This window comes from Xiphophorus hellerii, chromosome 10, assembly GCF_003331165.1.
Source record: "Xiphophorus hellerii strain 12219 chromosome 10, Xiphophorus_hellerii-4.1, whole genome shotgun sequence".
Taxonomy (NCBI): domain Eukaryota; kingdom Metazoa; phylum Chordata; class Actinopteri; order Cyprinodontiformes; family Poeciliidae; genus Xiphophorus; species Xiphophorus hellerii.
In genome coordinates, this window is record NC_045681.1 from 19,815,185 (window position 1) to 19,837,079 (window position 21,895).

A 21,895-nucleotide genomic window follows, 5' to 3' on the forward strand; every position below is an offset into this window, starting at 1 on the left:
GTAATATATGAATGTTTATGTAACACATATGTAATGCTCCCTCTTTACGTTGTTAAAGTCCTGGGGCAAAAGGTTTGTTTGAACGCCATGAACGGGATTAACAGCCGCAGAGTGAAGAGCGTGTTAGAAACGACTCTAAAGTCCGTCTGAGACGTTTTCCTGCCGGGTATGAATGTCGGAGCGATGATTCACAGGCTTTGATCCTCCTCACCGCAGGTGCTTCAATCAACAGAGGCCGCGTGCGCCCACGAGCCCACACCCAGATTACGGCTCGAGCCGAACCTGTCCGTACTGAGCCGTTCACAACTTTCACTGTCAAACTGGTCAGAACCAGCAAAGACATTCATTCCCTTTCTGAGTTACAGGAGCCCGTTCCTGTTGTCAAGCAACGACAGCATAATGTAGGATGAACAGGTAGGGGGAGTTTTCTACTAGTTTTACTTATTGTTTTTTACAGAAATATACAGAAAGTACAAACTACGTCACAAGGAGATGTAACTTAATGAGCGCTCCTTTATCCCCCCTGTATGGCAAGCCGGTGTAACATAAATTCGGTTTCGCAATTACATTCTAGATATCAAAAAATGCATTTTGACTAGACAAAATTACATTTTGACTATCCGGAATGGTGATTTAAGATATCTGGTAAACCTGACGTCATTTCGACTGGTCTGAATGTAATTAGAGATATCTCAAATAGGTATTTTGTCTAGTCAAAATATAATTAGAAAATAACTTAAATCGCTAAAACGTCTAGTCATAAAACAATGTGAGATATCTGGAATGTAAGGGCGGCAAAACCGAATTTATGTTAAAACGGCTTGCCATACTATGGTTACTTTTTCCCAAAACAATATTTTGGATTCAGTCAGATAACTGTTCTGTTCTGGCTTGTTGTCATCATTTGTTTACAGTCCTCATTAGCTTCCTACTGAATGAAGCCGGTGAAGCACAACGCCGTCTTTTTGTCCTGTAAATGGCGAGGAGTTGGACACAGACTTGACTCAAATGTTCAGAAAGAAATGGGAGGTGGAGTCATTGTCGGGAGGGGGCTTCATGTCTCAAAGCTAATACTGCCCTACTGTTTTTCTCTTCTTCTTCTTCTTCTTTAATTTTGAGGCTGGCTGGCTGTAGGGCTCTCCCAGCTCCCTGCGTGACTCCGTTTCTTCAGCTGATGAGGCCAGTCCATCACCTCAGCATCTGATTCACTGTAAGTATTTTTTTGTTTGCTATGAATTCAGGCGGTTTTATTCAAATAGTGATCTCCAGCCACGCTGTTTTTGAAGTATGTTTACACTTCCTATCAATTACTTCCCTAATTAAACTTTTTTTAAAAAAAATCTTTGGACACTAATCCGGTCTTCTTTTTTTAAAAACTTTTTTTGTACAGCCTTTGTGCAGGCTAATTTGAGGTTTCTAAAGATTCTTAGGAATGACAGGTGTGGTAAACCTTCTGTTGTTAGCCCACCTAACGCTCAAACAAATATATGTTATTTGTTTGTGTAATTTTTGGAATCACGGGTTTATAGCTGAATTACAAACAGATGGAGCTGGGGCAGGGCCGGATTTAAGAGCATCTTGGCCCTTGGGCTTGACCCGGTTTTGGTGTCCTTTCCAAAAACGTTTCTCTCATGCGTGTAAATTACAATAATTTGACAGTTGTAGGCATATATCAGCTACATATAAATAGACCTTTGATTTATTCAGAAAATGTTACACTGAATGGTGTTTATCTATTTCTGCTTGTTTTTTTTAGCATAAATGTGAGTTGTATTATTGTATTATTAAATATACATACTTACCAAGTCCATCCTAAGCTGGGGGAGCCACAGATTGTCTTTTAGTAGATGTGAAAGTGTGTTTTTTGAACTACTCTGCTGTTTAAGTGTCAGCCGAGACCTTCAGACAGAAGGGAGGCGTCGCTACTAAAGAAGTTTTGTTCCCCGGTAGTGAGAGTCCTCCATTGTATGTCCAACCAGCTCCGGTTGCTAGGAGCATGGACTTCCTGTGTGGTATGTACAGTACAGAGGAACAGAGCTCCTTTTACCTCTGAGTCATTTAAACCACTCGTCAACAATATCGTGCAAGTGAGAGACTTGCTGGACGATTTTTGTGTGTTCACCGTACAAACGGGATTCTCATTCTCACTGTTTAGGAATGCAGCTGCCGCTACGCCTGCAATTCACAATTTACTCTGTCCCTCTGGTGTCATTCAGAATCACTTAAATTTTTATTGCTTTTATTTCAAACACAGGATTTACCTAAATATGCATTAATTAGAGTGGAAACCATCTTGGTACTACAGAAGATGCTAGTCTATAGTCTTCCTTATCTCTGCTCTTGGGTGCTCAGCCAATCAGCGCTAAGGATAATTAATGGTGTTCCCGAATTGACTGGTTTGCAAATGTCGGCCAATAGAGTGTCAAGTAGCATTTCTTCTGGGGAACTTCGGCTTCCCAAACTGCATGTTCTTTCAAATATCTTAGATATAGTCTATGAAAAAAAGTCCTCAAATAGGAACAATTTTGTTACGTTCCACAGAAAAATGTGCGAAAAGGTGAATCATCATCCTGAAACCAGCTCCATGTTTTACAGTTCAGCCCGCGTGGGCGATGGTGGCTGCATGCGTGGCCAGTCGGGGGCATAACGAAAGTTTTTGGAACACTCTAGTCTTGTATGAAACACCTGGAATAAGCCAAAAGGTGCCTACAGCTGTGTTCCAGTAACTTGGGAAGTAGGAACTCTGAGCTGGATGTGACGTCAGATCAGAGGTAACAGCGTTCCAGTTAAGAAGTCTGAATTTCATCATGGCGACGCCCAGGAATATTGTTCGCAATACGCCTTATAAACGTCATTTTAAGTTTTACTTTCTATAAGCAAACACCACTTTTAATTTGTTCAGTTTAGAGTTGCAGGCGCTACATTTAGCATTGATTTATGACACACTCTTACTTATGTGCTTTGTAAAACAAACATGTTTCCACCACAGCTTACTACTGTTGATGCGAGGAGCGGCCATATTGTAACTGTAACTGGTCGTAACTGGGGGTAGTCTGAGCTGCTCCCAGTTTCCCAGTGGGAAATCCGACTTCGAAGGGCCTGCCAGTTGATTTTTTTCAACTGGGAAGTCGGGAAACTTTGACAACTTGAACGCAGCATCAATCTTGCCTTGAAGGATTTTGTCAAAGGAGCAACACCTCCGAGTTAACCCGTGTGTTTGTGCGAGGTGCCCACGTCTTTTCTGGCAGAAATATTTCATGCAGTGTATACATTTAGTTACCACCTGCAAACTAAATTAATATTTAAGCATAAAACTTAAATATATTAAAAAAAACCAAATCTTTGTTGGTTTTAAATACTGACACAGGTCAGTTTGGTAAGCACGTTTAGCTGCGTGAACCGTAGGTTGTTAAAATCTTGTCCAACACTTAAACTGTGTGAATAGAAAAGGTCGTTGAGCTCCATTGTGTGAGGCTGTTGGAGCACAATTCAACACGGCTCACAGAAGGATTCAGTGTCATGGCCACGGCACCGCGTGGGCTTGCCTGCACAGGAACGCAGAACCCCCCGCTCACTCGCAACTCTGTTACTAAAAGAAATAAGTTGCATCATGAAATAAGAGCAAAAAAACAAAAGAAAATGTGATAATCCTTCTGCTAGTGTTAAATATTTGCCAAGAAGAAAATGTACCCGTTAGCACGAGAACATGGTTGAGTAAACACAAGTCACAAAACAGTTTCCCATAGCCTGCAGGCAGTGTTCTTCAATGTGCGCCACTCCCTAGAGATTGGGAGGCGGCCTGAAGGAGGGGCCTGCTTCCAGAACGTCAAGCCCACACAGGTGAACTCCTGTTGGGGAGGAATGCAGTGAAGGAGGGAGGCGTGGGGGCTTGACACATGGAGCTTTAAGCTGCAGCAGGGTGGGGAACAGACACAGACAGGCCAGCGGATGTGAGTTAACGCTCTTCCTAACGTCAGCGTACCTGGACAGGGACTGGCGTGTGGGTGTGTACGCTGAAGCAAAAAGGATCAAGTCCCAGCACTCCCACTGACATTCAGCCGGAGTCTCAGAGTCGCTCGTATCTCTCCTGCAGACGCACACTCTTCGCTGAGTGCAAGAGCAAGCAAGTAAATAATTGACCTTGCTGCACCTTACAAGGAGAGACACAACAAAACACAAAGAGAAGAACCGCTACTTTTGTTTCTTTTTCTTTTTGGAGGCGACTTTGAACTTGGACACTGGGGCAGAGATTTTATTTAACCCAGGTGGATACTTAGCAAAAGAGGAAATACTTTTCTTTCTTCCACACCGTCAGACTTTTGGACTTGGACTGTGAGCCGACGCTGCTGGGAGGTTTGTTTGATCAGCGATCTCTTTGTTTTCACCCATAACCTTCTTAATAACTTCATTGTTTTCACTTCTGAGTGTCGCAAAAGTGACTTGTCTGTGTGGTGCAACGTTTTGGGCGAGGTGAATGGCTATAAAGTGACTGCTTTGTGTAACTTAGCACTAAACAGCACTAAACAGTTCAATAACATGCAAGCTAAAAAAACAAAGACAGCCCAAGATTGTATGTGGCCCCAGGGAGGGTTTTTTGGAGGGGCCCCACTTTCAGATAAACTCAAACTTCTCAGCATTACTATTCTGCAAAAACACAAAATCTTACCAAGTAATTTTGGCAGAAATCTTAGTACATTTGAAATAAGACAAAACTAACTTACAAGTAACTTTTTAGCAAGATACAGGAGCTTGTTTTAAGTCAATAATTTCTTAATATTGAAGAAAAAGTATTACTGTCGTTATAAGTGAAATAATCTGCTGGTGGAACAGGACATTTTAACTTGTAATATGGAAAAAAAAAACTTTAAACCAGCTCCTATTTCTTGCTGAAAAGTTACTTGCAAGTTAGTTTTGTCTTATTTGAAGTGAACTAAAATATTTCCACCAGAAACTAGGCCAAAATTACTTTCAGATTTTGTATTTTTGCAGTGTAACATTATCTTTTCGGGCGTTTAGCTAGCCCGTATAATTCCGTATAATTTAACAGTCAAGCCGGCCACATTAATCACTTCATAGCACTTTTTAAAAAACTGATTAAGACTTGCTTTGCTTCTGAAACTTGCTCATTTGATTTGTCGGTGATATGCGATGTGCAACTTTTTTTAGTAAAGACTCGTTTTACTCTGGAAAGAAGCGCAATCACGTCTACTAGGTTTTCACTTATGCATTATGCAACAATATTTGCAGTCACAATGTGCATGAAATGTGCCTCCAGCAGAATTGATTCAACTAGCATCATTAAATTATCAATCCTCAGAGAGCTACTCAACTTTTTAATGTATCACTGAAATTAGTATATGTGTCGATTCTTTTAAATCTCGAGTCGTAGAATTTACATGAAAAATCCCCGAATCTAAAATATTTGAGTCTATATTCTGTGTAAGAAGTGAATTGTTTTTGGGGGTCCCTGCTGACCATTAGCACCTCGGTTTGCTTATGCCTTGGGCTGGCTATTTTATTTTTTGTAATGACTTTTCTTTGCACTTTTAATTTGTTTGGATCACTTAAAGCAGCGACCGGACCAGGGCTGAAACGATTAATCGGATTAATCGCGATAAATCGATTATGGAAATTACACATACTCAGAAAAGCTGCCAAAACAACCAGGAATTAAGCGAAAGCCATACAAACTTTAATTTATGATAAAACACTTGCGTCTGTCAATATATTTTAGCCAAAACTCCTCGCATAGGTTTAGCTTCACCCGGTTCAAATACACTAAAGGAATGTTATTACATTTTTAGGCAATAAAATGTTTCTCTTAAACAAAGGCTTTACAATATTTGCATCATTTAATATATTTCTAATATTACATGAAATGGCTTAAGTGGTTAAATCTGTAGACTGTGCCAATTCTTTTTTATCTGATGAATCAAATAATTGATTTCTAAATTAATTGTTACTTGAAACACTAGGCTGGGCCTTTAAGGCAGAATAATTAGAAGTAATTTAATCCTGTTGGTTGTTCTTGTTGTTGTTTTCTTTTGCTTATTTTGTATACAAGATAATATTAATCTCTAAAACCACTGGGATTTTTATTTGTTGTTGCCACAGTTTGACCCTGCCACCTCTTTTAAAGGTCGACGCCCTCCTGTCGCTCCCCTTTCCCTTCCTATTTAAGCTGATGTCATGGGGGGGTCCGACCCACACCCACTGGTGGTATGTCCACCTGGCAGGCATGTTTTTGTCTGAAGAGAAGCAGCCCCAGCTTTGAGCTCAGTGAAACGTCTCCTCTTTTGGTGCCAGAAAAGCTTTCAGAACAAAGAGAAGCAGCACGAGCCGCTGGCGGCTGTAATTTGGGTCAGAAGCGCCCGCTCATCTGTGATTGTCCTCCGAGTGGGAGCGAAACATAAAGCGCCGGTTTGCTCGTATTTACTGCAGAAGAAGAGGCGGTTTGTTGTCCTGACCCGTCTCTGCTGCGCTGTGATTTATGCGACACCTTCTCTCCCACTCTTCTCACGCACACACCTGACGGCTGCTCTCCTTCACAGAGAGGCGCAAACCCGGCTTTCCCATGTGCTCCCAGGCTGTGTTTTTAACTCCAACAGGTCATTCTCTCGCCTCGTGGGGAAATTCTTTCTCCCCCCCCGAGTTGACACAAATCATCCATTTGTTTTTCCGCTGCCCACTGAGACAATTACAGACCTTTCCGTACCACACAGCAGTCTTTGTTCACTCCACAACTCCTGCGTTTGCCTCTGTTTGTTTGTGAGATTGTCCTGCATCCAAGATTCCTGCAGGAAATTATAATGCGGTTTCATAGCACACACTGCAGCGCTGTGTGGAACATTTCCAGATCCCGCCCTGCGTCGGTTGTTTCCCATCCCGACCGCACCGCGTCGTGTCCCAACTGGCTCTGAAATTATATGACAATACCAAACAGGACGGCAGGTTAAAACTGGATGAGAGGCATCCATAGTCTACATTATCAACTCATGTAAAATGCCAACTGGATGTGGATGATTTCCTGAAATTCTAGAGCTTCTCATTATGCACTTTTATAGTGGAGCTGAAATTAACTCTGACTATGGAAGCATCACTTTATCCGTCAGTCTTATTTTTGAACTTCAAGTTTCTGTTTGACTACTTTGAACCAAGATGAGACGCAAGAACAGAAAGCTGAAACACCAAAACCATCACACTGCAAAAATCACAAACTTTTCTGGTCCAGTTTCTAGTTCAAATATCTTACTACACTTGAAATAAGACAACACTAACTTACAAGGAACGTTTCCGCAAGATATAGGAGCTTGTTTTAAACAAATAATAAAAACCACTGGTTCGACTGACTGATTATTTCACGTTTAACAAAACATTTTTCACATGTTATAAGTGAACTAAGCAGCCAGGGGAATCAGGACGTGTGCATCAATATTTGCCTGCTATATCTTGCTCATAAGTTATTTTTGTCTTATTTCAAGTGTACTAATGTGTTTGAACAAGAAACTAGAGCAAAAATAAGGTTTTGTGTCTTTGCAGTGCTTTAATTTTCAAGCACGAAACCTGTTAGATAAGACTGCACTCATCAGACTGTGATTAAAAATCACAGTTTTTTTTAATAATCTTTGACTACACAGCAAAGCAGCTTTATTCTGAGTCTTTGAGCAAATCTTATTGTCGATTGAATTTGTCTGCATAATTTTCCAGGCTTGGATTAGTGTTGAGTAAAAGAAAATTGAGTGTGGGGATGGGATATTCTATTCAATAATTTAGAAAATTACTAATCCAAATGTATGTACTAAATTTAAAAAAATACATTTATTTCAGAGTAATATCATATCATTCACCACCAGCTCAGTTTTAGTAAAAAGAATCAAAGAATATAGATATCGAAAAAGTCACAATTAGATTTTTTAAAATCTTGGATAAAATAATACAGTAAAAGCCTAATATTGGTCTGAGTTAGTCCACATGCAACAATGGGAAAATAAACAATGAAATAATCCTTTATCAGTTTGGCGAATTGGAAGACGTCTTTAACATTGTGATGTTTCATGACGTGTGGCCACGCCCCAAGTAGAAACTTGGTATTCAAATATTAAGAATGTTATCAAAAATAATGGAAAATTTTACATTTTACATACAGCTTGAGTTCAGAAGTGTGTGGCGGTTCAGGCAGGAAAATGTGAACGTGTTGGCACAGTTTTATACAGCTGATGTCTCTGAAACAGGTGAGACGGCTGCAGCTTGTGTTGAGGTTTGTGTTTGTTTTCTGTTGCAGGGGCGAGATGGGGAGCTGGTCGTTACGTTGCTTGGCTGGACTCGGCCTGCTGGCCGTCCTGCTGACCTGCTGCTCTGCTGAAGGTGAAAATCAGAATTAATTGTGACATTAATTACTGACCCAACTTGTTTATGACATGATTTTGACTTTTTAAATAAGCTAAACTTAAAAATATTGGATCTAATAATAGGTGATCTAGTTGGATTGATTAATTCAACAGTATTTTGGGCAAAACCAAGGAGTATATTTTTTCACTTTAAGATTTCAAAAATCAAACTCATCACTGTAGAATAAGTTTACCCTGATGACTCCGGTCTGCATTATATGCATGACATGAATGACTCGATCCAAGGAAATGCTAAGAATACTTTTGATGTGCTTGTAAGAATCTAATTAATGTGTAATGGATGTTTTAAAAGGTCCTGAGTTATCTAGTTGTTCATTGTTTGAATCCCCATTAGCTGGGCTCCAATAAATAAATGGATGAATTTGTTTGAAATGGGACAATACACAACATACATTAACCACTGAAGGAGAGATGTACTGCACCAGGTTATAGCTACAAATGCTAATTTCCACATGCAGTCCCCAAAACATGCAGTAACATTAAAGTTCAGCATGTAGCAATGCAAAAGAATCAGCAACACGCATCATTCAATCGAAATCCTTCAAACATTTGACAGATTTAGCACACATATCCATGAAAATGAACTACAGGTCATGCAAAATGTTATTGAGGTCTGTAAAAGTAAATCCCAAAAGAGTTGATCTCTGAGAATCTTTCTACTTGTTTTTTTTAGCTTTTTTTTTTTTAGCATTTGTTCTAAGTTAGCACTCGCTGCAATATCGTCAGTGTTACCACGGATACTCTAACGATGCTTCATGAGATGAACTCACTCTGTCCCAAACAGTGAACTCCTGCCTCGACGCCCGGTCCGGTTCCTGCTCAGACTGTCTGCAGGCCGGGGTGGGATGTGCATACTGCAGCGAAGAGGTGAGAGCAGAGAACACCAGGAAGCTCATTTCACATCTTCTTCTCCTCCCTTAATGAGACGTCAGAAGAAAAGACGTCTTTTGCATCATTTACAAACTAAAATGAGATGGAAAGACTTCAAAACGTTTCGCTATTCATCGTTTCTGCATTAGAAATGTTAGAATTAGAGGTGATCTTTTTTTCATGCTAAGAGAGGTAAGGGAAAACAAAACTCAGAAATGAAAAATGGAAAAAGTAGAAATAGCATAAAAAAATAAAGTGCTTCTGACATTAATTTACATTTTATTTGTCCTTAATCTTTTTTTGCTGTATTAAATCCTTTTCATTTTGTTTGATTAGGATGATCATAAATCATTTTGTTTTCTTCAAATTCTAATGTTTTAGCAAGCAGACATATTTGCTTAAAACAATGTTAGTCAGCAGATGACGAAACCATAAAATGGATTTTACTGGGCCCTAGATTTATCTACTGATGAGTAGAACTCATAAATGTTTTGCTACTCTGTTCTAAATCCATAAAAAGCTCAACATTTTCCTTTTTTTTGAGATCTGAACTTTCTTGGACTAGTCTTATTGTATGATTTTTAAAACAAAGTCCGCAATGCACTTAAACTTCAAACTTTGGCTTCACATTTCAGGACTTTGGCTTTCCTCGCTGTGACCTGCATGAGAAAATCCTCGCTCACGGCTGCAACGCTGCATATGTCATCAAAGCTACCAGCAAACATACCATAGAGCGAGTACGTTTTTCCCCTGTCATGATTCTCATCTAATTGTTCCGTCATTCTTTCAAATTGTGTTTCCGTAATAATTTTGTGTCCAATTGTTGACTCCTTTTTCTCTCTCTCTCTCTCTCTCCATTTGTGCTGCTGTGCAGAACGAAGCCATTAACATGAACCTTCAGCGGTCTCAGGTGTCGCCACAGCAAGTGAGCATGACCTTCCTGCCTGGAGAGACCAAAGTGCTGGACGTGAATGTGTTTGCTCCAACTAAAGGCCCGTTGGATCTTTACATTCTCATGGACTTCTCAAACTCCATGAAGGACGATTTGGACAACTTGAAGAAAATGGGCAACAAGCTGGGTGAGCGCATTTGGATTGTGGTGACGTGTTGCAAGTCCTGTGAGGTAATCTGCAAAGAAAACAAAGGAAGAGAGAAAGAAAAGAAAACTGATGGTGTGTGTTTTACCTGTAGCCACGGTGGTGCAAGAAATTTCAAGTGACTACACCATTGGGTTTGGAAAATTTGTGGACAAAGTAATTGAGCCCCAGACTGACATGAGACCTGACAAGTAAGAAAAGAAAAAAAAACGCTGATGGATGCAGAACCATTGAATGTGCGTGCTTCATTGTAACTTTGCTTCCTCCTCCGGTTCTCAGACTCAAACAGCCGTGGCCTGACAGCGACTCTCCGTTCTCTTTCAAAAATGTCATCCCTCTGATCAACAATGTAGACAGCTTCACAACGGAGCTCCAAAAGGAGAGAATATCTGGCAACCTGGACGCCCCCGAAGGAGGATTTGATGCCATTCTGCAGGCAGCAGTGTGTAAGGTTAGTTAGACCAGGTGCTTGGCAAGTCACAAGCAAGCGTGACTTGAGTCAAGTTCCAAGTCCTAAGTTTTAAATTACAAGTCACAAAAAAGTCATTTAAGGGTTGCACAGTGACACAGTTGGTAGCACTGTTGCCTTGCAGCAAGAAGGCCCTGGGTTCGATTCCCAGCCCGGGGTCTTTCTGCATGGAGTTTGCATGTTCTCCCTGTGCATGCGTGGGTTCTTTCTGGGTACTCCAGCTTCCTCCCACAGTCCAAAAACATGACTGTCAGGTTAATTGGTCTTTCTAAATTTTCCCTGGGTGTGTGTGTGTGTGTGTGTGTGTGTGTGTGTGCGTGGTCGTGTGTCCTGTCTGTTGCTGTGTTGCCCTACGACAGACTGCCGACCTGTCCAGGTGACCCCGCCTCTCGCCCAGAACATTAGCTGGAGATAGGCACCAGCACCCCTCCCGACCCCACTGTAAAGAAAATGGATGGTGCTATTTAAAAAATAAATATAATATTTACTTTAGAGAATTCCTACATTCTTACTAAATGGTGGATCACTGAACTCTGAGAACATCAGGAAACAAGTTCTGATGTTGGTTTTTATAGTAAATATTGATCTGAACAAATAAAACAGCCAGAAAACTGAGAAAAAAATAAAAAAAAGTCACCCATAACACCAGATGGATGCCCATTAGTGGACCTCTGTATCTTAGTCCTTCCTATGGTAAATTCACCAGTGCAAAAGTTTTCCCTTTCTGTCATTCAGTGGAAGTTCCTTCATGTTCTGTTTCCCTGCCACATATTCTCACTGTTTTTGTTTCGTATTCCTTTTCCTAAAGGAGATCGGCTGGCGCGATGGCAGCACTCACCTCTTGGTTTTCTCCACCGAGTCAGCCTTTCACTACGAGGCCGACGGCGCCAACGTGCTGGCGGGAATCCTGCCGCGCAACGACGAGCTTTGTCACCTGGACGAAAACGGCGATTATATTCAGGCTACAAAGCAGGATTACCCTTCGATACCCACGCTGGTCCGTCTGCTGGGAAAACACAACATCATCCCCATATTCGCCGTCACCAACTACTCCTACATGTACTACAGTGTAAGTACGCCGCAGCTGTTCATCTCTTCCCCTCTGCTTTTAGGTTTAGAGGATCCAATATGTTCTTTTGTTCCGTTTGCAGAAATTGAAAGAATATTTCCCCATTGCTGAGATCGGTGTGCTTCAAGAGGATTCATCCAACATCTTGGACATCATGCGGGATGCCTTTGTGGTAAATGTTTACAACTGTGAAAAATGTAAGGAAAAAATGTCAGCAGCAAATATCTCAAGGTTGATCTTATCGTTTTGTTTTGTTTTCTAGAGTATCCAGTCTAAGATGAGCATCCGTGCGGAAAACAGACCTAAGGCTTTTGCAGCTCAGTTTCTGGACACAAGTAATAAAGTAGTCAATTATGGAGCCTTTAACGTCAAGCCTGGAGAAATTGTAAGTGTTAAACTGAAACACATAAATGTCTGAAACAAAAGACAAAACTGTTAAGTGGGAGAAAAACGATGCATGTCTTGGCATCCTGAAGTAAAGTAGAGCCACTTTTGCTGTATTTACAGTTTGTCTGCAGGGTAATAAAGGGTCAGTCATGTCTGAGTTCAGGGTCACTGTTAGTTTCTCAACACACACACACACACCACCACACACACTCACACAGCTTTATACATTTAGACCAAACAGTTCAGTTTTGATTTCACCTGAACAGGTTTTGCTGTGTTGTGTGTACATGACTTGTTCTAAATTTGGTGGAGCAAATTTGGCTAAAATGCATAGCTCTACTAATGATGTGGTTGGATTCTAAGATTCAGAGAAATCTATTGTAAGGAAGATGCTAACAACATTCTCTTTCTGTGTGTTTGTGTGTGCTCACTAGGGCAAGTTCAAGGTAAAACTCACAGCCCAACAAATGCTCGAAGAACAACCTGTCTGCAAAGTGGATCCAGAAGACAAGGAAGGCACAATCAAAGTAAAACCGACGACCTTCAGTGCCGCTGTCAATGTGAAAGCCTCCATTCTGTGTGAAACCTGTGACTGTGAGAAGGTTTGTTGAACCCATCTAAACTGAAGCACCAAAACGTTCCTTCAAAGTTATTTTCCTGCCGGTTTTTACAACAAACTCGTCAGTTTTTGTCTTTTCCTGTCTCTTCTTCAGACACCCACTCTAAAAGCTAGTAGGTGCCATGGCAACGGAAAGCTGGTGTGTGGAAAGTGTCTCTGTGACGATGGCTGGTGAGACTTTGGGGGATTATGTTTTGCAACATTCATTTTTTCCCCTCTCTTTGGTATTGTAAGACTTCTGTCAAATGAGCCACAGCTACTCAGCGATGTCTTTGCTATCTGTGCCAGGGCGGGCGCCTTCTGCAACTGCTCAAAAAACTCCGGCTTGAGCAAGGACCAGTGCATTGGGCCTGGCGTGACAGAGTCCTGCTCGGGCCGTGGAGACTGTCAGGCATGTGGGACCTGCGTGTGCTACAATCCGGACCAGTACGAAGGACCCTACTGCCAGTACGACAAGACCCAGTGTCAACGAGTCGCAGGCATCCTTTGCAACGGTACGTTTTGTTGAAGGGACGCATCAAATCAACATGTTATTCTGACCTTCCAGAAGTACTGTCCTAAAAAAAAAAAAATCACTCCTGCCTTATTTAAGTTTTAAAGTATTTGGGTTTCTAGAAATGATCCTGGCTGCATTGTCTTCTGTACTCAGATCTGTTTGCCCAATAAACTTGGAAGTGGTATGGGTTTAAGCTTTTACGAAAAACACACAGCTACAGAATTGTAAAAGCTCTCTTGCTTCCCTCCGGTCAGATCGCGGCTCTTGCGTGATGGGTCGCTGTGCTTGTTCAGAGGGCTGGGAGGGAGCTGCCTGCGAGTGCTCCAAAAGCAACGACACCTGCCTGGACAACAAAGGGGTGAGCAGAGCCAGCGGGTTTACGTTCCTATCGGGCTGTCCGACGCGTGGACGATGCCTGATCCCGTCTTTATGCATTTCAGAATATTTGTGGTGGCCGAGGCAAATGCGTCTGCGGCAGCTGTCAGTGCCCAAACTCCGGGATTCCGTTGACTGCGACCTGTGAGCCAAACTTCGAGGTGAGTTAATTGTTCGAACTAAAGTCGCAGCTGCTCCAACTCCATATGTGTTGAGGTTTCAAGCCTTTCTTCTCTGATCATCGTTTGAACTGTGCATCTAGTTCTTACTGGGTGGATGTGAGGAGACAAGGAGGTGCGTCCAATGTAAAGCATGGGAGACGGGCGAAAAGAAGGACAAAGCAGAGTGCGACAAGTGTCCCTTTAAAGTTATCATGGTGGATGAGCTGAAAGAACGTAAGCTTATGCGAGAAAAGCAATGTGATTGTTGTGAATGTAAAAAGTCCTAACTGTTTATTGTCATGTGTTTTTGGTTTTGTTTTCAGGGGGGAAAGTGCTCGACTATTGCAGTTTCCTCGATGAGGACAACGACTGCACATACGAGTACACGGTTGACACCAGTAAAGATCCAACAAATACTGAGCTGCTGGTTGAGGTGCTCAAAAAGAGAGGTGAGCTGCAGGCTGCGCGCATGCAAAACACACACATGGAGCTGAATCTTTCACGAGCTGCGCTTCCATGACAAATGGGCACAAAACATTGACAGCGTTCCACTAATTATGAAAGAATTGTGCAACGGGGGTGTTTCCTTTAAACAAGAAAATAAGAAAATGTAATTAAAATCACAGTTGAATAACTCTGTTCCCATAAGTTATTAAAAACCATGCTTTGCCATCGTCCTCCTACTACTTCCTGTCCTTTTCATTTATTCTGCCAATAATAACGTCTAGTTGCTGGTCACATGACTTGGGAAATGCGAAAAAATGTCCTTCCATTGCAGTTTTGTGAAATATACGGAAGCCTAGAGCAGATGCTTTCCATGTGTCCTTTTTCCTGATGGTTGTCTCAAGATAATGAGTTCATGTCTGGAAAACGAAAAAATCTTGTTATCTCGAGACGACCAACGGGAGACCAACTCATTATTTCGATAAAACCAATGGGAAAAAGTATATGCGGAAAACATCTGTTCTCGGCTTCCGTAGGAATACACCAATTTTGTTACAACCAAAAAAAACACTTCATCCTAGTGCAGAAATTGTTTATCAGAAATTAGAGTTTCCTTGAAATTTTGCACAATTTTATGGTCAATGGAAACTCACCTACTGTTAAACTCTTGCTAAAGAGTTTCTTCAATTTCAGACGCTTTCTGTGCCGGCATAAATGTTGTAGATCAAATGATTTAGAAAGTTACATTTTGTAAAATAGTTTGCAGCCGTCTTTATGTAGAAATGAACAACAGCTCTCAGGTAGAGTGCACTCTTGCTACATGCTAATTCTCCACAGTTATCAATTATTCTTTTTGGTCGTAGTTGTCGTACCTTTCATAATTTCATCGCTCTGTCACCAAAAGCCACCTCATAATATCTTCTGTTGTGAAAAGATATCTCTGCTCCAGAAAGTGATTTGATATAAACGTGTATTAAACTCTGTCTTTTCTGCACCACCCTTTCAGACTGTCCAGCAGCTAGTCTGCTGTGGCTGCTGCCGCTCATCCTTTTCCTCCTGTTGCTGCTGGCGCTGCTGCTGCTCTGCTGCTGGAAGTACTGTGCCTGCTGCACATCCTGCTGGCAGGTAAAAGCACTCACACCTGCACATATCAAAGCCTGATCTTCTCGAATTATGGTTAAACTGAAGAGCTTTGTCATTTTTCCCGATGCAGAGCTGTCTTGCCTTGTTGCCGTGCTGCGGGGGAGGTAAATATTTAGCAATACATGCAGTAGTATTGCTTTTACCATCCTATATAATGAACCTTTCCTGTTCTCTTCTTGATTTAGGTCGCATGGTTGGCTTTAAGGAAGATGAGTATTTGCTCCGTCAGTCTCAGCTGACCTCAAACCACTTGAACACGCCGATGGTGAGGACAGGTCCACCGAAAGGAACCGACGTGGTTCGCTGGAAGGTCAAAGATAACGTGCACCGTGCGCCCAATCACCCGCGGGAGCTGATGCAACCAAGCCTGGATGAAATGAGTAAGTCCACGATGGATTTCAAAGGGAAAATTGTATAGTGTATATAACAAGAGGACCTTCAGCTATTTTCGTTTTTTTTTTATTCTTTACTTTTTTGCAGTCCAGTTCCCGATCTCCCTCCGACTAAACAGGTTGTTCTCTGAGAACCTGTCTCGCCCCGAATCAAAAGACGCTGAGCAACTCCGTCAAGAAGTGGCTGATAACGTGAGTTGGGTTTTGGATGTGGGTGGGCTCATGTTCTGACTGTCAGTGATTACTTCCTTGTTCTTTGTTGCAGTTGAACGAGGTGTACAAGCAGATTCCTGAGGCACAGAAAGTGCAACAAACTTTATTCAGGTGACATATTTTTGAAGTCAAAAAGATGCTGGGACTTTGAAAAAATATTTCTCTAATTGTATTAAAGAATATGTAGGCTGGGCGATATGGCTGAAAAACTTATCACAATATAAGCGTTTCATATCAGTCGATATTGATAAATATAGATTTTTTTTTTTTTAATATATGAAACAAACTGCCCACTTACAGTTTCCTCTCAAGATGTTGTTCTGATTTTCTGTCTTCACTTCCTGCTGTTTTTTATTTTAAAGCAGTTATGAGGCATGGTGATAAAAACCTGATACTGCTGCTGCACGAGTCACTCAACAGGTTGTTGCTAGGTAACCAAAGAGTGAGTGAGTTGCTAGGTAACCAAATAAGAAGTGAGTTAGTTGATGCCACCAACTTTACTTAGTTAGCCGTGAGAGATTGAGAAGCTAAAGCTTTTCCTCTGCCTACATTCCCCAGAATGCTGTGTGGTTCTGGATCAGAGTTCAGCTAAATTATTTAATATTCTATTGGACGTATTTTCTATTAATACTGATCATGTGTCAGCCATTATGTATATTGTTATGGATTTATTGCCCAGCCCTATCAACATTCAAATAAAGTATCTCTAGTCATAAATTGACATATATGTGCTTTTTTTTACAGACTGCAGAAAAATGCTGGAAAAAGGTAAAAAAATTAAGCTTAATTTAAATTTTGTCATGATTTTTAGGTGTTTTTTATTCTGATATCTCTGAGTCATCTAATCTCCTCAGGGGGGACTACACCATCATGGACACTGTGCTGTCAGCTCCTCGGAGAGCCTACCCAGACATAGTGAAACTTACCGAGAAGAACGTCCAGTCCGGAAACTTTGGGGACCTCAAAGTGGTCCCAGGCTACTACACTGTAGCCACAGACAGAGGTGTGTGGCCAGCATTCGTACCTGTGTCTGCGTGTGACACTATCAGGGAGCTAGTGGCCTGCAGCCTTGAAAAAGTATTCATATTTCCCCTGCTTTGTCAAGTTGCAACCACAAACTTCAATGGAGAAAACAATTATCAGGTTTTATGATAGATAAAATTCTGTTGGTTAGTAATACAACTGATAAAAGCTAAAAGCTTTTTATTATTTAATGTGCAATCTCAGATGATATATTTAATCTATCAAAGAGCACCAAGTGTTTAATGTAGCTGTACTTTGAGTTTTATGGCTGTTTTTTGAAGCTGTTGTTGTTTGAAGTTGTTTTGTATTAGTCTGTCTTATACAGTGGGTAAAAATAAGTATTACTTCATAGTAAACATGTTTCTAAAGGTGCTATTGACATGAAATTGTCACTAGGTGTTGGTAACAACCCAAGTAATCTGTGTATAGAAAGAAACAAAAACAAATAAGTTATGTGTAGTAATGTGAAATGACTCAGGGAAAAAGTATTGAACAGATGCAGAAAGGGAGGTGATGGAAAGCCAAGACACCAAATGAAATCCATCCATGATCAGAAACCCATCCTTCTTCTTCCTCTTTGTCTTACTGGCGGTTGGCAAACAACTAAAGGAAGCATTACCACCACCAACTGAGAAGCAAAACAAAACAAAACTAGATCCTACTATACAATTTGCACCATATTAAGAAATAAAATATAGGCTTCTAGCATCTGCTTCTCAGAAAACCATCCTGCTCCTTGTCAGTGCAACTGAGTGTCTGCTGGTTCAGTCCAATAGGAAAGTGCAGTTCATCTTTAGTGAATCCATTACTCCCCTGCAGAGGCTGCGGGAGCCGTGGAGTTCCAGGAGGGCGTGGAGTTGGTGGACGTTCACGTGCCGCTGTTTGTCAAGGACGACGACGATGACAAGAAGCAGTTAAAAGTGGAGGCCAGGGATGTGCCGCTGGGCATTGCAAAGATTGTGAAGCCTTTTGTTAACATAACCATCATCAAAGAGCACGGTGAGAAACCATGTCATAGGTTTCCATCTGAAAATTGGTTGTAATGGAATGAAAACTTTGAATTTTGTTGTGTATGGATGGCTTTTATTGAATCTCCACCTCTGTCACCGTAGCTACAAGCGTCTTCTCCTTCCTCCAACCGAAATACACGTACAGCAGAAAGGATGGTGTGGCACAAATCCCCATCAGCAGAGAGATCATCGAGGATGGACGCACACAGGTCACCTACAACACTCAAGATCTCACTGCCAAGAATAAGAAGGTAAGAAGATGTGTGTTGCCTGTTTTGTGTTGGCATAATGTATGAAACCCTACGCAGGACTGGCACGTAGAGTACAGCCTGGTCGTACGAACCACCACTAAGAGTTCTTCCTTCTTGGGTTTTAGGACTACATGAGTGTACAAGGAGACTTGTCCTACGCTCCGGGTGAGACTCAAAAGATCGTTCCTGTCCGTTTGCTCGAGCTGAGTGAAAAAGATGGCTTCTTGGAAGACAAACCCATCAAGCAGTTTGTTATGGACCTCAGTAACCCACGCCAGGGTGCCAAGCTGGGACGATACCCAAGAACCACGGTCACCATTGCAGACGTACTAGGTGAATGAAAGGAGAGGTGTTTGGACTACGTCTGACAGCTCTGCCATTGTTATTGATTCCAATTGTTTTATATCTTTTTCTTTGTCTGCTTAAGAACCGAGTGTGATGATGTTCAAGAAAGGTAACCATAACTTCAGCACCTTAGATCAGACCTACCCCATCCCAGTGGTGCGCTCCCACAACGAAGACAGCCCCGCCACAGTCAAATGGCGCACCAAGGCACCAAAGTCCCAAGGCTTTGATCTGTCCGGTTCTCTGAAGTTCGCTCCGGGAGAAACGGAGAAGCACATAGTAATCAAACCCGTCCCCGGCTCGGCCCAGCCAGAAACCTTCCAGGTGGAGCTGTACGATCCCAGCACCAATGGTGTTGTTGGTGAAAGGAAGAACACCGTTGTGAATATCACAGAAGGTGATATGAGAAGACCTTTCAGATAATCTTTATTCCATAACAACATAGCATCAGTTCCTGTTCTTCTCAAAAGTATTCATACCCCTTAAAAGACATTGTTTCACATTTCAAATGTATTTTATTTGGTTTATACTTGATAGAACAGCAAAAAAGAAAATATATAGTTTTTACTTTCTTTTTAAAGAGGAGTTCTTATGCAAAATTTGCATTTTGGACATTTTTCTACTTCCATTTGGGAAGTAAAGTCCTTCTAAAAAAGTCAAAGAGCTTAAAAAACATTCAGGTGGTTTTTGGCAATAAGTTAATGTTTTTTTGGTGTCTGGAAAATGAACCATTTAAAAAATCTCCCAATTATTGACTCACGATCAAAAGGCTCCACACAGTTACCTAGCAACCCAAGCTGATCTCCAGCACATTTGGTCAGCTGGTTCTACCGCTGTATGCACTGTACAATGGCTGCTGGAAAAGACAAGTTTTTTTTGTTTGTTTTTTTAAACAAATGCAGGCCACACTTAATTTTTTTCCGAAAAATATAAAACAATGTATAATTTTCTTCTATTTCACAGTTATTCTCAAATTTATGTCAGCCTGTCACATAAAATCCCAATAATCTGGAAAACTTCAAGGAGTATGAAAACTTTTACAATTCACTGAATTTAACTAATGTCCCTTCCTCTTTTAGATACTGTACAGTAATCCGTGTTTATTTTGTTTCTCTGGATATTATTTTGTTCCTCAAGAACCAAGATCTCCAGAAGTTGCTCAGATGCAGTCGAAGGGCTACATAAGCCCGAGAAGCACCGCCCCTGGCGGTCGCCTCCTCTCCCCGGGAAACCTCAAGGCCAAGGCAACGGGTCCCAGAAACATCCATCTGAACTGGGATCCGCCGCCGGGCAACCCGGTGGGATACAAGGTACGCCGAGCTGACCAGTTGACTCATTCCAGTTCGAATCGACCGTATCACTATATGTGTGATTCCTGATGTGTGTTTTAGGTGAAGTATTGGATCTTCGGCGACCCTGAGAAAGAGGCCCAGGTCCTTGACGTGAGGAAGCCTCAAGCCGAGCTGACTAATCTGTTACCCTTCTGCGACTACGAGACACGAGTTTGTGCCTACAACTCAATGGGAGAAGGCCCTGATACCGACATCGTTAGCTGTCAAACACTGGAAGACGGTAATTTCTCGAAACTCTGGAGAAGAGAGTCTGGTGCAGATTAAACTGTACATGCAGGATGTTCACTGCACTACGATTTGTATGGAGAAAGTTGTTTGTGTGTCCTTTAAGTGGAGTTGAAAGTCCCTCGTCTGTTTCCCTGCAGCGCCCGGTGAGCCTGGCCGTCTGGCCTTCAACGTCATCAGTCCAACCGTCACTCAGGTCAGCTGGGCGGAGCCTGCAGAGACCAACGGCGACATCACAGCTTACGAGGTCATCTACACGCCCATCGATGATGAAATGAGTAAGAGATTCTCCTCAAAATGCTCAAGCTATACCTACACTATCCAGTTTCAGTGTAATACTGTCTTCTCCTTAAACAGAACCAGTCGGAGCAGCCAAAAAAGTAAAGATCGACAACCCAAAGAAACGAATGCTGTTGATAGAAAACCTCCAGAGCGCCCAGACTTATCAGTACAAAGTCCGTGCCCAAAACAGCGTAGGCTGGGGCCCCTTCAGAGACGCTACCATCAACTTGGCATCACAGCCCAGCAGACCTATGTCCAGTGAGTTTGTACCAAACACATCTGGTTCTTCAGCCTCACTCCCTCTGAAAGAGATTAACTCCTCTGTGTTTCCGTCTGTAGTTCCCATCATTCCAGATGTTCCTATTGTGGACGCTGAGGCAGGAGAGGAATATGACAGCTACCTGATGTACAGCAACGATGTGCTGAAATCGCCAACAAGCTCCAAGACGCCAAGCGTTTCTGGTGATGGTGGGTACTGAGAACCAAAGCCGCACACAAATATTGATGCCCCTTGAACTTGTTCACTTTTTGTAATGTCATAACCACAAATGTTTGTGTTGTATGCCAAATAATTTTTATTTTTTGACCTACATGTAAACAAAATTCACACAAAGCAATTTGTCACAATGGGTTTTATAAAGGTGTATTAGACAGTCCTTCTAGGATGTTGCAATGTTGTTGTGATTGCTGTGGCCTAAAATTACAGATGAACAGAGGTTGTGGAAAAAAAAAATTCTGGGCTTTATTATTTGTCATAATATGGTCTTACAAGAAAAGTTGACATTTCTGCACATAACCTTCCCAAAAAAGGACTGAATTTGAAAAAGGCAAATGTTTCTGTTTAGGTCACACATGCTTTCATCTTGCAGGTTTGACTTTCGAGAGACATTTTAATTAATTAATTCAAGTCAAACAGGAACTTAAATTAGAAGGGAGACTCAGGAATCGGTCAAAATTCAGCCAAGTTGCAGCAGTTAGTCAGAAAAGAAGGAAATATTGGAATTAGTCAAATTTGCCAGATAGTTACAATGACAAACATATGCTGCACTTTTCAGAATTGTGAAAAAAAAATTTATTATTTTCCACTTTCAGAATCCTGCACAAATTCATGGTGATCTGTCACACAGATTCCTGATGAAATACAGTAACCAGTGTGGTTATAATGTTACAAGAATGTGGAAAAGCTCAACTAATTAATAAATCTGCACACACTGAGGCCGAGTGTACTGACTCTTGTGCCTATGGACACTGATGCATATTTAAC

At 41.6% G+C, this 21,895-nt stretch overlaps 1 protein-coding gene across 6 annotated transcripts in view; it reads left to right on the plus strand.

Annotated features, from left to right (window-relative positions):
* Window positions 1-1,097: 1,097 nt before the first annotated feature.
* Window positions 1,098-21,895, plus strand: part of itgb4 (integrin, beta 4) — a 28,601-nt gene continuing 7,803 nt past the window's right edge. For 2 of the 6 annotated variants that reach the window (XM_032573811.1, XM_032573813.1), the window contains exons 1-33: window positions 3,918-4,353; window positions 8,282-8,364; window positions 9,193-9,275; window positions 9,914-10,015; window positions 10,153-10,357; window positions 10,470-10,566; window positions 10,655-10,826; window positions 11,653-11,913; window positions 11,996-12,085; window positions 12,176-12,298; window positions 12,735-12,902; window positions 13,014-13,090; window positions 13,208-13,413; window positions 13,670-13,773; window positions 13,856-13,951; window positions 14,053-14,185; window positions 14,275-14,400; window positions 15,402-15,520; window positions 15,609-15,642; window positions 15,724-15,918; window positions 16,019-16,122; window positions 16,196-16,254; window positions 16,888-16,911; window positions 16,998-17,146; window positions 17,986-18,165; window positions 18,279-18,427; window positions 18,553-18,760; window positions 18,855-19,169; window positions 19,910-20,082; window positions 20,164-20,344; window positions 20,490-20,627; window positions 20,707-20,889; window positions 20,971-21,099. In XM_032573811.1, the coding sequence (XP_032429702.1) occupies window positions 8,289-8,364; window positions 9,193-9,275; window positions 9,914-10,015; window positions 10,153-10,357; window positions 10,470-10,566; window positions 10,655-10,826; window positions 11,653-11,913; window positions 11,996-12,085; window positions 12,176-12,298; window positions 12,735-12,902; window positions 13,014-13,090; window positions 13,208-13,413; window positions 13,670-13,773; window positions 13,856-13,951; window positions 14,053-14,185; window positions 14,275-14,400; window positions 15,402-15,520; window positions 15,609-15,642; window positions 15,724-15,918; window positions 16,019-16,122; window positions 16,196-16,254; window positions 16,888-16,911; window positions 16,998-17,146; window positions 17,986-18,165; window positions 18,279-18,427; window positions 18,553-18,760; window positions 18,855-19,169; window positions 19,910-20,082; window positions 20,164-20,344; window positions 20,490-20,627; window positions 20,707-20,889; window positions 20,971-21,099 (4,459 nt within the window). In that variant the 5' untranslated portion in view covers window positions 3,918-4,353; window positions 8,282-8,288. Of the gene's footprint in view, window positions 1,211-3,916; window positions 4,354-8,281; window positions 8,365-9,192; window positions 9,276-9,913; window positions 10,016-10,152; window positions 10,358-10,469; window positions 10,567-10,654; window positions 10,827-11,652; window positions 11,914-11,995; window positions 12,086-12,175; window positions 12,299-12,734; window positions 12,903-13,013; window positions 13,091-13,207; window positions 13,414-13,669; window positions 13,774-13,855; window positions 13,952-14,052; window positions 14,186-14,274; window positions 14,401-15,401; window positions 15,521-15,608; window positions 15,643-15,723; window positions 15,919-16,018; window positions 16,123-16,195; window positions 16,255-16,887; window positions 16,912-16,997; window positions 17,147-17,985; window positions 18,166-18,278; window positions 18,428-18,552; window positions 18,761-18,854; window positions 19,170-19,909; window positions 20,083-20,163; window positions 20,345-20,489; window positions 20,628-20,706; window positions 20,890-20,970; window positions 21,100-21,895 lie in introns of those variants that run through there. The other 4 variants (XM_032573814.1, XM_032573815.1, XM_032573810.1 and 1 more) reach the window with 3 other exon arrangements.